General features: G+C 44.7%; 1 protein-coding gene across 6 annotated transcripts in view; it reads right to left on the minus strand.

Moving 5' to 3' along the window:
* Positions 1 to 12,042, minus strand: part of SEC16B (SEC16 homolog B, endoplasmic reticulum export factor) — a 70,282-nt gene extending 58,240 nt beyond the window's left edge. For all 6 annotated transcript variants that reach the window (XM_017891689.1, XM_017891686.1, XM_017891687.1 and 3 more), the window contains exons 1-11: positions 11,916 to 12,042; positions 10,996 to 11,326; positions 9,737 to 10,088; positions 7,956 to 8,068; positions 7,095 to 7,215; positions 6,219 to 6,327; positions 3,602 to 3,746; positions 2,803 to 2,954; positions 2,355 to 2,416; positions 863 to 998; positions 174 to 404 (exon numbers count right to left, since the gene is read on the minus strand). In XM_017891689.1, coding sequence (XP_017747178.1) covers positions 174 to 404; positions 863 to 998; positions 2,355 to 2,416; positions 2,803 to 2,954; positions 3,602 to 3,746; positions 6,219 to 6,327; positions 7,095 to 7,215; positions 7,956 to 8,068; positions 9,737 to 10,032 — 1,365 coding nt within the window. In that variant the 5' untranslated portion in view covers positions 10,033 to 10,088; positions 10,996 to 11,326; positions 11,916 to 12,042. The remainder of the gene's footprint in view (positions 1 to 173; positions 405 to 862; positions 999 to 2,354; positions 2,417 to 2,802; positions 2,955 to 3,601; positions 3,747 to 6,218; positions 6,328 to 7,094; positions 7,216 to 7,955; positions 8,069 to 9,736; positions 10,089 to 10,995; positions 11,327 to 11,915) is intronic.
* Positions 12,043 to 14,806: the final 2,764 nt, after the last annotated feature.

The raw sequence follows: 14,806 nt of genomic DNA on the forward strand, positions 1-14,806 counted from the left end.
GCTTATTTCATTTAATAGTTCATTGTCTTTTAATGGTAGAACTGTGGGTGTTTTTATTTTCTTTGTTGTTTCTTTCTGAACTTCTCGCATCCTCCCTGAAATGAGTATATACTATTCACATAATTGGGGCAGGGGTGAGTGGTGGAGAGGGATTGGGCGAAGGGCATACTTGCCTTCTTCCTTCCATAGTAGAGCAGTCTAGTGAATTTCTCCACGATCTGCGCAGGTGTCTCCACACTGGGGGGGATCTCTCCGGTGAGCAGGTTCGGGGTCCCAGAGCTCAGCACTGGCCAGTCCTCATCGGTCAGGCTGATGAGGTTGGCCACAGGGGGCTGCCGTTGGTACTTCTCCAGCTTCTTGCAGTCTTGCATTAGCAGCTCAGCAATGTCAGACCCCACCATGGACTGTAAGGCAAAGAGGATCATCTGAGGAGAATCCTATGGGTCCTCAGGCTGGCCGCCCCAGCTGGAGAAGGAAGGCACCAGGGAGCCTGCCTTCTTCGCAAGGAGTCCAATTATGCAAACATAAGGCAGTCCTTTCTTAGATTGCTATATTTCAAACTTCAGCATCACTATCATGGTTATTTTCTGCCTGTCAGGAGCCACAAAGCTTACCAGAAACATTTACAATTTCACAGGTATATTACCTGGCTGGTGCAATAACTCAGAAACTACAATATTCCCAGACCAAGGAAGATCATCAGGGAAGATTTGCATTAGCAAACTGGCATTGACATGTGAGCAATTTTTCCCCTTGGAGCAATTTGTGGCTTCTTTAACATTGCCATAAACATAATCTTATCTATCCCATGAAGACTTAAATTTCAGCCTGCACCTGCTCTCCCACCAAAACAGTAACTTACCCCATTTTGGCGACAAAGGAGAACCAAGAGCTGCCACAGTAGAGCCGAGTCTCTGCTCCCCAGTGTCTCAGATTTGCAGCTCTGAGCTGCTTTCTGCTGGCAAAACGTCATAATATCCACCTTATGTATATCTTCCCTACATGGAAAAAATTTAGGGAGCGAAGAGTGAGCAGGCAGACACTTCCCTGTTTCGGACCCCAGGCTCCTCCTAAGTATGCAAGTCCTGGCTGGGCTGTGGTTGAGATAGAAATCTGACAAGTCAGGGCTAAGAGTAATGAGTCTATAGCTATAGGATAGTTATTTTCTTATAGAACAGGAAGAAATTTCAGAGATTCTCTCATGCACCCCCTCCATTTCATAGATGAAGCAACAGAGGCCCAGAGACCTGAAGTCACTGTACAGGATAGCAAGTAAAAGCAGACTTTGGAGTCAGATAACCCTGGGTCTAAATCTTGGTCTGCCACTTCTCTGTTTAGACAAGTTTCTTACCTCCTCTGAGCCTCAGCTTTGTCCCCTAAAATAGGGACAGTAAAAGAACATACCTCCATACAAAAAGGAATTAGAAAATTGTGCGGCATGTATTAAGTGATCAATATGATTGGCATTATGATTTGCTCAAGATCATCCAATAATATCAAAGCCAAGTTAGGCTTAGTACCCCACTCTTTGAATAACCCAACTCGCTTTTTTGCCCCATATCTGTATACTCGTGTGTAAGAAACAGAGAGAACACTCATTTTTACTTGAGGGAACTGTCAGATGCCATAAGAGGAATACATTTATATATTGGTGATGATACTTTCCATGTGAATAATCTCACTTGAGACTCACAGACAAGCCTCGGGTAGGGAGAGCAGGTGTTATACCACTTCCAGGGGGAAAACTACGGTTCAGAGAGGGCTGACCTGTCCACCATGGTATTCCTAGTACGTAGGATGCCTGAGCCTGAGACCCACGTGGGCTGTCATCCAGCAAGGACTCTCTCCTCAACAAAGATGCCCTGAGTTACATTTATCAGAAATATAACTAAATATTTAAAAGCAGTCCTAGCTGAGTACTGCAGAGGGCTCACTCGCACACTGTTCCATAACTTGAACACTGCCGATCTTATCTACCTCTCCAGGAAAAAGCCACTGTTACAAGAATTGTTTCTGCTATGATCCACTCGTCAGGGACTTCCCAGGCGATGCTCCACTTTTCTGCTAACATCTATCAAGCACACGGAACACTAAAACTTCCTACCATGCAGCCTCTGCAAAATGGAACTGGTTTTAGATTTCTAAACTGTCATGCTAATTTTGCTTTCTGTCCTTCAACTATTGAATGGCTTGTCAAAATGACTCAGGCCACATCTGGTTCTATCTTGCAGCACAGAGAATTCCACTCCAACAAGGACGGACTTTTTTTTTTCAAGGAAACCAAGAACATATCTCCAAAATGCTGATCTGAGCAGGAAGATTGCCCTTACTCAGCAGCTCTTACAGCATTTTACCTAATCAAGGGTCCTGAGAAACTTCTCATCTCCTCTTGCTCTTCGGAATCATTAAGAATAACCTGCAATAAAACAATCAGATTTTATCTTTACGACTGTGTCCACCCTAGGCCCCTTTCAGTCAAGTCTAGTATCAGACCCCAGGGCCGTGGGGCTAGGATGTGGCTCAAGGCCTTGTGGAGAAAGCAGAAAGAAAAAAGTGAATCTTGTTGCTAAAGATGAGCCACTGACATCTCAGGAAAAACATAACTCTAGCATCAATTCTTTCAGAGAAGAGCCCCACCCATTCCTGCACCCCCCAAATCCAGGGGGTACATGGCCCAGTTTCCACAAGAGCATCCCATTCCTGGAGATGCCCCAGCTCAGGCACAGGAAAGCAAGGTAAGCACGTTAGGAGTAGTTAGGTAAGCAGTGTGCCGGCATTCCAGGGACACTGGGTCTTCTTTACCTCCATGCTGTGCAGTTCAACAAGAGCTGCTTGCCCGTCAGTGGGAGAGCTGGGACCTACACGCACCAGCTGACCTCCTGGCCCGAAACTCACAGGAACATGAGGAACATAGAACTTCATGGGTGCTTTGGGACCAGCTGAGGAGACATCCTCTGACCAACAGACACAGATGGACATTGTTAGCGTTACTTCCATCACTTTTCTTTAGTTCAGGAATATGCCACAGACGTATTTCTGCCCAAATTCTGCCTGAACCAAAATAAGATTCTGGGTGGGTCGTGTAATTAGAAGAAGCCCATGTTCCCTGCGCCAGTCAGATTTAAGCCTCTGAGAATGTGTCATAATACAATGCATGGGCTTGATGATTCAGTCCAAATGATAATGCACTCAGCCCAGACTCTCAGTGATGTTGAGAGGCCAAGGAGTCTCTGGCTTTCGTGGCCTCTATACTCATGACAAAGTTCCTACATCCAGACAAAGCAATGATGCTTTGCATCTTGCTTTTGCTTTTCCTAATTCTCTCTGGTCTTCCCTTTCTTAAAAGCACCACTGAGTGCCTCCTTTCCCAACCTGATGATGGATAGGGGCAGTGCTCCCTTCCAGGAATCAGCTATGATGCAATTACTATTACAAGCAAAAAGATAGAAAATGGAACCAAAGTTGACCTCTCTGCCCCAGAGACCTACATAAGCAAATGAGGTGGACAATGATCCATCATATGGCTGACTTTCCCAGAGACTTTCCACCCAGCCTTTCCACATCAGATTCAACCAACTCTTGTGATCATTTTAGAACCCACCAGCCTGAACTGGACTCCAAGCTGCTGAAGCTGGAGGATCATCCCGCTCGGGGGCATCTGTGATGTACTGACTGAGCTCATAGCTGCTGGAGCTGAGACCAGACTCACGCTGCTGGAGAAGGTTGGACTCACTAGCCAGTGATGGCTGAAAGTTAAAAACAATACAAACACATAGGAAGAAGTTTCAGAGAGCTGGTCTTCTCAAGCGTTCCTTCAAAGAAACAAAACACATACAGTGAAAGTGGATGTGTTGAAAGGAGAAAAAGAGAAAATCAAGTTGATAGGCATTTGCCAAAGGATATATTATGACCCAATGGAAAGAGTGGAGGCTTGGGGTCAGGGGCCCTTGAATTCAAATCTCGGCTTTGTCTTATACGCAGCTGCTGTGCCCCCGGACACGTGACTTAGGCTCTCTGAGCTCAGTGCTTTCATCTGTGATATAATCATATCTGCCCTATATACTTCAAGTAATTCATGTATTCATTCATCAACTTTTTTTTTTTTTTTTTTTTTGAGACAGAGTCTTGCTCTGTCATGAGACTGGAGTTCAATGGCACGATCTCAGCTCACTGCAACCTCCACCTCCCGGGTTCAAGCGATTCTCCTGCCTCAGCCTCCCAAGTAGCTGTGACTACAGGCACACCACCATGCCAGCTGATTTTTGTATTTTTAGTAGAGACGGGGTTTCACCATGTTGGCCAGGATGGTCTCGATCTCTTGACATCATGATCTGCCCGCCTCAGCCTCCCAAAGTGCTGGGATTACAGGCATGAGCCACCGTGCCTGGCCCTCATTCATTGACTGTTTAATGAGCACCTATTATGCTCTAGGTACCATGCTTTCCCCTTGGATGCAGGTGTAAAGAAATTCATGGGGCCAGGTATGATGGTTCATACTTGTAATCCCAGCACTTTGGTAGGCCAAAGCAGGAGGATCACTTGAGCCCAGGAATTTGAGACCCCAAATTGCAACATAGCAAGACCCCATCTCTACAAAAAAAAATAAATAAATAAAATAAAATAAAAAAATTTAGCTGGGCATGGTGATGCACACCTATAGCCCCAGCTACTTGGGAGGCTGAGGTGGAAGGATCACTTGAGCCCAGGAGTTCAAGGCTGCAGTGAGCTATGACCATGCTGTTACACTCCAGCCTGGGTGACAGAGCAAAACTCTGACTCTAAAGAAATAAAGAAAGAAATTCATTGATTTACATCTTGTGTGCATACAAGTAAAATAATGAATTCAAAAGCTCTTTGGGCCAGGCCAGGGGCTCACACCTGTAATCCCAGCACTGTGGGAGGCCGACCCAGGAGGATCAGATCGCCTGAGGTTAGGATTTCCAGACCAACCTGGTCAACATGGTGAAACCCCATCTCCACTAAAAACTACAAAAATTAACTGGGCATGGCGGCACACACTTGTAGTCCCAGCTACTAGGGAGGCTGAGCCAGGAGGATCACTTGAATCAGGGAGGCAGAGGTTGCAGTGAGCCGAGATTGTGCCACTGCACTCCAGCCTGTGCAACAGAGTGAGACTCTGTCTCAAGAAAAAAATAAAATAAAATAAAAAGTAAAGCTCTTTGTACACTGTAAAGTGCTATACATGTGTATGTGGCTGCTGTCATTGTATTGTTACTATTAGTCATAATCATATGTGCCCTACCCTATTTAAGCACTAAGTATACAAAAGAAATTGACCTAAAAAATCATACAAACCTAATAAAGGAAACAAGATCAATACAAGACTTTCAAAATTAAGACCCAATCTCTGGCTGAGCGTGGTGGCTCAGACCTGTAATCCCAGCACTTTGGGAGGTCAAGGTAGGCAGATCACGAGGTCAGGAGTTCAAAACCAGCCTGGCCAACATGGTGAAACCCTGTTTCTACTAAAAATACAAAAATTAGCTGGGCATGGTGGGGGGTGCCTGTAACCCTAGCTACTCGGGAGGCTGAGGCAGGAGAATCGCCTGAACCCAGGAGATGAAGGTAGCAGTGAGCCGAGATTGTGCCACTGCACTCCAGCCTGGGCAACAGAGTGAGATTCTGTCTCAAAAGAAAAGAACCATCTCTGTAGTATATTTGCAAATTTTCCACAAATCTAAAATTATTCTAAAATAAAAAGTTTATTTTAAAAAAGATCTCCATTTTGTGGCCCAGCTGGTGCATACGATAAGATTTTTAGAGGAGAGGGATGAATGAATAGTTAGAAAGGGTTTCAAGCCCTGCTTCTCAAACCTGAATTCAAAGATTCTAGCAACTTCCCTCTTCCTGGGTTAAACCAAATTGCTAGTCCCCTGGAGTCCCTAACACCTAACACCTGGATGACAGCATCCTCTCTTTCCCAGTATGTTAGAGTGAGCTGGGTGACCTTTCTCAATCCCCTCAATTTGCTGAAAATGCAAAGGAGTTCAGTTTAGGGCCTCGGTTGCCTAAGACTGAGGCAGTAAGGAGGGAAGAAAAGAAGACATGGGTGGAGGTTCTGCCAAGAGTGAAGGAATGGGTCCTCCAGACAGTTGGCCGCTGGACATCCATCCCCAAGGGCCCTGTTCTGCCACTGCTGACAGTGTCAGCTGAGACACATGGACACAGTCTCCAGCCCCCATGTCACTTTAGGTTACCTTATTTTTCTGGGCCCCAGCAAGCAGGCTCCCTGGAAACAGCTCCCCGGGCCACTCCTGTCCAGAGTTGGAAGCAGGGCTGTCTTTATAAGGGTTCCTACTGTTAGATCTGCAGCAAAATGACAGGAGCAGTGAGCGAGGTCCTGGGCAAGCCAGCAAGGCTGAAGCACTCTCCACCGGAAGCTGACCTGCTCCAAAGCATGGTCAGGTGCCATGTCAGCCTGGGTGCCATGGGAGAAAGCATTTTCCTCCCACTTGCCACCTCAATCTACTAATCCCAGAAAAACAGGAGTGCTTGAGTTCCACAGCTCAGTGGCTGGAAGCGGCCTCAGGTCCTGATGAGAAGGGTTGGTCTCTACAGCCTGACATTCTGGAATGACTTACATCAGGGTGTTTAGGTTGGTGAATTCCAGAGCTGCGAGCACCAGGACAGATGCTTGGGCAAAACTCTCTTCCCTGTCTTGTCTTACCACAGGGAGATGGCCCATTCTCAGGGCTCAGGTGTAGGTTGAGGAGAAGCACCTCAGCCTCAGGCAGGTTCTCATGACCTAATCATGAGAGCTTTTTCTAGGCCATATCTGTTCTGAGGCCAACACAGAATTAAAGTCCTCTTTTAGGACAGACCTCAGGGAACCTCACAGGACTCAGACTTGCCCAGCTTTGGGAACAGACTCTCAGTGATAAGAATCTCTCTTCCCAGGGTCCATATTAACAGCGGACCAGGCCCATCCTGGAATACTCCCATATCCCTGTGGCTAAACCAAAAGTACACAGGCTTCTGGAGGTAAGAGACCAGCATCAGACGCCAGAAAATTTGCCCAACATAGTCTGAGTTTGACAACATCATGTCAAACTGGCCTCTCCTTTCGCACTTACTGGAAGTGGGTCTCACTATTTGTTCCAAATGGACTGTGCTGGTTTTCATAATGATGTTCATCAAGGTACTTTTGCTCTCGGTAATCTTCATGCCAGATATAAGGACTCCTTTGCCTTGGCACTGCACCCTCAGAGAAAACAAAATCAAGACAGGTCACTTCCTGTTTCTGAAAGTTCTTAGAAAGATATTAGTGAGCTGTGAGGAGTTCCTAGAGCACAGTAGATCTAAAAACATATTTTCCAAATTGAAAAATAGATAGGTGAGAGCTGATGATGAAAGTCCATAGGACGCCTCTCAGTCCCCTCTGAACTAATTAGCATGGATCTATACAACCGCACAACGATGGGGATTGGTGTGTACATGTGTGTGTGGGGGGGGGGGGGGGTTCAATGTTGAAACAGATTTATCTTTGCTAGCAGTTCAGACGCTGCCATTAAGACACACCCTATACCTATTAGTATAGGGGAGAACACTCCTTTGGGTGCATATCTGCTGTCCTCAGGGTGAAGTGACAGACTCCTACTATAGCCCAGCAGATGTCCTTAAGAACTGACTTCACTATTACTTGGTCGAAGACTATAATCTTGGCTATAAGGCAAAGTAGAAGAAAAAATGTGGATGAAGTGCAAACTACCCATAGTACTAGTGACAGTACCATCATCTATGCAAACAAAGGAAAACAACTCCTTTATATCTCTTCTCAGGACATCGAGGAGGAGTGTTTCTGCTGTGGTCTCGTCTGGCCAAGAAAAGATGCCCAAGGTGAGGGTCTGAACATGGCTCCGTTGGTCTCTCCCCTGCCTCTCAGACCAGCTGCCCCATCCCGAAATCCCAGAGGCTTCTTGGACACTTTTCCATACCTCTTTCTTCCTGCAGCCACTGCGGGTGTCCGTGATAGTAATAACTTCCATAAGCATATTCCTCCCTCATTGTGGGAGAGTGATAGCCCTGATATGAATTCTCATAACCTGGCCTAAAATAGCACAAAGAAGACTGGTCAGTTGAGGACAAGGGTGGTAAAGACAGAAACCAATGGAAGACTTGACAAACTAAACAGCTTCAGAGGACAGAGTTGTGACCCAGCCTAGAATCTGCTTGAAAGCCATGGTTAATTCTAGATCCTATAAACAGAATCAGAGCAGGAGTCAGGCCTTTGTTGCATAACAAGAGTAGAATTTTTATAGTAAAATTTTTTTACTTAAAACTCTATTCTAAAAACCCCTTTTTAATTTAAAACTCTTTTACTTTATAGTAAAACTCTCACTCCCCAAATACATACATACTATCTTAGAAAACTCTGTCCTGACATTATCTGAGAAAATCACTTCCTGAGATGACTGTGTTAAGTCTCCAATATACCACTGTAATTTCCATGCTTATTCCAGATGGAATTGAGATTAAAAAGTCAAACTGGACTATCTTAAGTCTGATTACTTTTATTGCCTCTGTCCTGAACATGCCTCTCTTTGAGAATTCAACAATCCAAAAAGATTGGGGAGAGGACCATCATAATACTAATGTTTTTATCAATTAGTAATTTTTTTTTTTGAGACAGAGTCTCACTCTGTCACCCAGGCTGGAGTGCAGTGGCATGATCTCGGCTCACTGCAATCTCCATCTCCCAGGTTCAAGTGATTCTCACATCTCAGCTACCCAAGTAGCTTGGATTACAGGTGTGCACCACCACGCCCAGCTAATTTTGTTTTGTTTTGTTTTGTATTTTTAGTAGAGACAGGGTTTCAATATGTTGGACAGGCTGGTCTCGAACTCCCGACCTCAGATGATCCGCCCGCCTCGGCCTCCCAAAGTGCTGGGATTACAAGCGTGAGCCACTGCACCTAGCCCAATTAGTAATTCTTTAGTATTTCTTAGAGACAAATTTCATTATAATAATAGTCGTAATTTCAACCCTGAATCTGTAAGCAGGTAAATATTACCCCTAAAGTAGAACATAGACGGCTTCCAACATTCCATGAAACATTAAGTCCAGTGCTACAGGCCAGGGAAACAGGAATTCCAGATTCTCCAACCTGAACAGAATGACCTCACTGCAACCTCTTCCTTCCGGACTTGTAGCCTCCAAGTTTCTATCTGCTTTCCCTAAGGTCGATTTTTTTAAAGTTCCCATTCATTCAATATGGATTATTGGTATGCCTGTTACATTCTGGGTACTGTGGTAAGCACTAGGACTCTTCTTGGTGCTGGTAGTGTCATGCTAATCCCAAGGCAGAGTGGTCTAATGACAATGAGGAACTCCTTATAGGGATCTCCAAGAAAAATTTTCCATAGTCTACACATACTACCTTTTGCAATCCCAGAGCAAGAGGATTCCATCTGCTCTTTTGAATTTCACCACTTTTTCTTCCCTCTACACGGCCCCCCCCAAACCCCCAATACTCAATTGCATTTGTGATGGCTTCTTTAAGAAGCTCCACTAGGGGATAAAGAGGAGAGAAATACTATCTTCAGTCATCAGAAACAAATTTGGGAGAGGACAGGATTTAGCTAAGGCCATGTAGTAAGGTAGAGAAGGAAAAAGAAAAAAGAGGGAGAAAAAGAAAAGGAAAAGGAAGAAGGAAAAGAACAATCTATTCATAAGCATTTAGGAGAGTTGCATTCATTCCAAGCCCTAAAGCCATACCTTGAATACAACTGACTGGGATAACCACTTTCGTAATAGTCAGTTCTAGACAGAGGCTGATGCCAGTCCCCAGGCCTGGAGGCATAATGGGACTGTTGATGGTCTGCCCTGGGCTCCTGCTGTGGCTGGGGGCTCCCACGGTTGTCTTGCCATTGGTGAAACCTCTCTCCACTGTGCCGAGAGTGAGGAACAGGCCGATGATGTCCATCTCTCCAAAACCCTCCGTCTGGATCCTTTGAGGATGCTGTGACCTTCCCTCGTGTCTGGGGCAGCCTCTGGGGAGCCCAAAGTTCCATCACTGACTCTGAATTTGTCTTGGGTTTTGAGTAAGTTGTGTAGTTATTTTATCTTCCTGCAGACAAAAGAAAAAGGAAAAAAAATCATCATTTGAAATCTATATCCAAACATAGTGGTTGATTAGGTTTTGTGAAAAGAGCAGCTATGGTCCTCGAAACCTATCTAAAACAAACCATATGGTCACGGATACAGAGAAATCCGAAAAAAAAAAATCTCAGATACATGAAGTAAATAACAGACTAGACAATTATATTGATATTGCTTAAAAAATTAAAAAGTACATTTGGAACAATGACAGATGGGGGAGGCATGGGAGACAGATAACAGTAATAGGTACAGCTAAAAATGCTATCAAGGAATCCCAGTTGATGTTTCTTCACATATTCCCCCAGCACTTACAGTGGAGGCCCTGTGGTATCATTGAGTGGGTCTTGCAGAGAGCTAGATCAGAGTTCAAATCCTAACTCTGCCACTTAACTAGCTAGTTCATTTTTTCAAGCCTCAACTTCCTTACCCATGAAATGGAGACTGTAATGACTACCTCGCAAGGCTATTGACAGAGTTAAAGATAACCTATGCAAAGTGCCTGACATGTTACCCAACATGTTAAAGTGCTTAATAAATAGTAGTGTTATCAAGGATAAGGATGAGGGTAGTATGAGTGGCTGAAGATGTTTACTAAACAAAAAGAAGTTTAGACTGACCTTTTCAAGAAGCACCTTTTCTGAATCCTTACATTAACCCCCTCAAAGAACTAGAACCTATATAATATGGTCGTCCCTGCTCCTCCTCCAGAGGAGCCAACAAGAGGCAAATTTAGGATTGTTTTCATAAAAAATTAGAAGGCCATGTCTCCGGATTCTTCCTGGCTGGAGATTTTAAATCCTGGAAGTCTCCCTAGCATCAAACTAATTTTCCCCCACGTATTCCTGAAAAGGGAAATTGCTCCAAGGACTGATTACCTTCCAGGTTCCTCTGCTCACAGCACGGGGTGGTGGGGGGCAGGGGTTGCACCCGCCAAAGGAAAGCACACCTCAGATCTTACTCTTGCTCAGGATTCTCTTGTGTCAGGAGCATCCACAGACTAGGTCGACCTCGATTTTTTTCTTCCTTAGAAACTGTTTTAGGTTGCAAGATTCTGATCAAATCAGTTAACTTGTTTCCATTACTGAAGATCCCAGCCTCACATAAAAATTCATATCAGAACAAAAGGTCAAAAGGGTGGGTGTTGAAATCGAGACGTCACTCTGCTCAAACACCAGGGAGCCAGGGTCGACAGCTATGAGCCAAGAGCTGTGAGACAGCAGAACATACAAGAAGAGCAAGGTGCAGAGGGGGCCTCCCACCTCAAGGTCACTCTCAAGTCAGGGGAACCTGTGGCTTCCTTCCCATGTCAGCTCACTCCCTTGAAAAAGCCAGGGCAATGACAGCTTGGCCAGCAAATCCCAGGAAAGGCCAAATGTCCCAGACACGAGGAAGGGCACATGAGCCTTTTCTGAAGGCTGGTGGAACTCAAAACCATTTGGACCAAGTAAGCGGAATGAGAAGAAACCTGCTTTCTCCTTGTCCCCAGATAGTCTCACTAGGCAGCCCTTCCCCGAATGCAAAGGTGCAACACCCAATCTTTCCACTGAAATCACATCATTTTGCTGCCAAGAGACATCAACTCCAGCAAATCAGTCCTCAGATTAAGGACACCAAATAAATAGCACCTTCGATTCTCAAAATGAAGGAATTACATCTATAATGACAAATCACACTCACACATTCACATAAATGACCTTTCCTCGCCCCGGTAAAGGCCATCTTGCCTTTCCTAATCTGACGGCACAGCACGTCCAGCTCAAAGAAGGGAAAGAAGGGAGCAAGTGTTCCCACACACCTGCTCCGATGGCTTCCCACCTTCCTTCAGCGCTGCTCCAGGGACCTGGCCCAAGAGTGCCCCCTCTCCTCTTGGAGACTGTCAAAGTCCAGGTGCCACATCTACCACGACCGACCGGGCCCTCAGATCTACAGCATGTCAGTTACCTTTGCAACTGCCCAGCCTCCATGGAGCTGATTCATTAGGGCAAAGTACAGCCGAGATACCGCAGTCCGGGACCCGCCTGACTTGACAAATTTACTCTGAACCCTGTCAGAGACTGGCGCTTCTGTTTGCCTGAGCATGGACTGAGCCAGGTTCACTCACATGAGAAATCATCCAAATTCCCACAACAATCACGGAAGAGAGACATCAGGAAGAGGAAGTCCAGAAGCCCCGAGGCAGCCTGGTCTGGCACGAAAAGCACCACCTTTGGGGTGTTAACTCGGGGCCCTACCACTAGCTGGTTCTGTTACTTAACCTCTCTGAGTTTCAGTTTCTTTTTCTTTAAAATGGGAATGGCAATGCTTAGCTTATGAGGGTCATTACGAGGATGAAATGTTGGTAAAGCATCACATGATATATAGGTAAGTATGCCCTGCAGATCAATATTATCTTTTCCTTTCCAACGAGACGAGTTAATTCCACCAGTCGAGGCGCATGGGGAAGGGGACATGTTCGCTGGTGGGAGTAAACACCTGGTTTGCCCAGTGTGGGTTTTTCTCATGTATGTTTCTCTCCACTGGGCTCTGGTTATGTAATACATTCTGTTATCTAGCTGGAAGGCAGATTTATATCCCCAATATTGAACTGAAGGCACTAAAACGTTTTCCATTCTAACAAGAAAGTAGTTTCTCACACTTGGAATACACATTTCTTCTGCAATATCAAGGTAAACACGGAGAAGCACATGACTACTTCTGAATTAATATTTTAAAATTCTGAATTTTAAAAAATCCCAAATGGTTTATTCTTTCTCTCAACAAATGCTTACTGTGTTCCTATTAAGGGCCAGGATTTGACACACATAAATATAAAAGACACAAATTAGTCTCTCATATCTGTCATCACTAGTCCAGGGAAAACCACCCTCTTGGGTCTCATGGTCGTATAGGGTCATGTATCTAAGCTACAGGATTTTCTCTCAGCCCCTCAGCTGACTCTAGAACCCAGCAACTGAGTGTAGAATTCTCTGACTGCAGCTAATGGTTTCTTCTTATTATTTTTTTTTTCCAAGACAGAGTCTTCCTCTGTCACCCAGGCTGGAGTGCAGTGGCGCAATCTCGGCTCACTGCAACCTCCACCTCTCGGGTTTAAGCAATTCTCCTGCCTCAGCCTCCCGAGTAGCTGGGATTACAGGCACGTGCCACCACACCTGGCTAATTTTGTATTTTTAGTAAAGACAGGGTTTCATCATGTTGGCCAGGCTGGTCTCAAACTCCTGACCTTGTGATCCACCCGCCTCAGCCTCCCAAAGTGCTGGGATTACAGGCATGAGCCTCCGTGCCCAGCCATTAATGGTTTCTTACCTCACTCTTGGTCTGTGAAGTTTGGCTCTCTAATGGCTGCACTGTTGTTTTTAATCCTTCTGGGAAGAGGAACTAGAGAAGGACACACACATTGACAGCAGGAATCAGAACGTGGGTGATGATTACACTGACTTGATATCAAATTGTATGTTCTGATATATCACAATAACATTCATAAAAGTTCTTGATGTCACTCTTTTGGCATATAATGTGACATTATTCTTGCCCTATAACACCAGCTGCATTATCGGAATGTTAACTTTGAAAAGGACCTTAGAGGTTATTTTAGCAACTTTGCTTTTTTGATGATAAAACCAAGATCCAAAGAAGTGAAATGACTTACCCAAGATCACAAAGTTAACTAGAAGTCCAGTGAAAATTACACTGGTGTGCTCTAGCTGCCTTGCACAAGGTTAATAAGAGCTGATTATTAAATATTCAGGAATTATGTGAGCCAGTTGTTAAACCATGGAAAACTTGAAATCCACCATGGTGGGAGTATTTACACCACAGAAATTGGCAAATGCTACAAAGCGAGGTTGTTGGTGGGTTGTTGGTTTTTTTCAGAGAACCTGTTTAGCAGCATACTGATTTTAATCCCAAACTCTTACTTCCTGATTCAGTGTTCTTGTAATTATAGAATTGTCATTCTGTTACTAGCCTTCATTCCACAACTCTGGCTTAAACATCTAGTCAAATTATTCCAAATGCTTCTTTTGTGACATCCCAAAGTATCTCTAATTATCTCTAGAGTTATTATGAAACTCTTTAAACACTCACCAACCAAAATTAATTCTAATTAGCTTTAATTATTCTATATAGACATATGGCATACAACAGTTATATGGGTCACAAAATTAAGTAGATTGTGGTGGGATCTCACCACTCCAAAGGGTTTGGGATTTATCATTTCCTACCTTCCCAGCCCTACATAACTAGAATTACTAAGTCTTTCAGCCCGGCAGCTCAATTCTTCCTGATTTCTAAACCAAATTGACCCAGCCTAACAATACACTAGGAGCTCAATCCCCACCAGGAGGTGGACCAGAATGAGTCTTCCACCCCAAGTCCTGGCTGCAGTGTTCTTGGATAATCCAGTAGCCTCCCTTATGCCCAAATGGCTACAGTCTTTATATTATCCTGCCCCAAGTGCTCTGTCCTCATACCTGATTCCTGCTCTGCATCCCAACTATGTACCAGGATTGGAATCCTAGAAGTTTACTAATTTATGTGAATTTCCTTTCCCAGTCTCCGTCCTCCTTTCCAAATGCCAGACAGCACTGTCTAAGGTCTAGCTTCAAACAAGAGTAACTGCCTGCTGTGAACTGAATGTTTGTTTCTTCCCAAAATTCGTATGTTGAAATCCAACTCCCAATGTATTAG

Source organism: Rhinopithecus bieti, unplaced genomic scaffold (genome assembly GCF_001698545.2).
Source record: "Rhinopithecus bieti isolate Rb0 unplaced genomic scaffold, ASM169854v2 scaffold_20101, whole genome shotgun sequence".
NCBI lineage: Eukaryota > Metazoa > Chordata > Mammalia > Primates > Cercopithecidae > Rhinopithecus > Rhinopithecus bieti.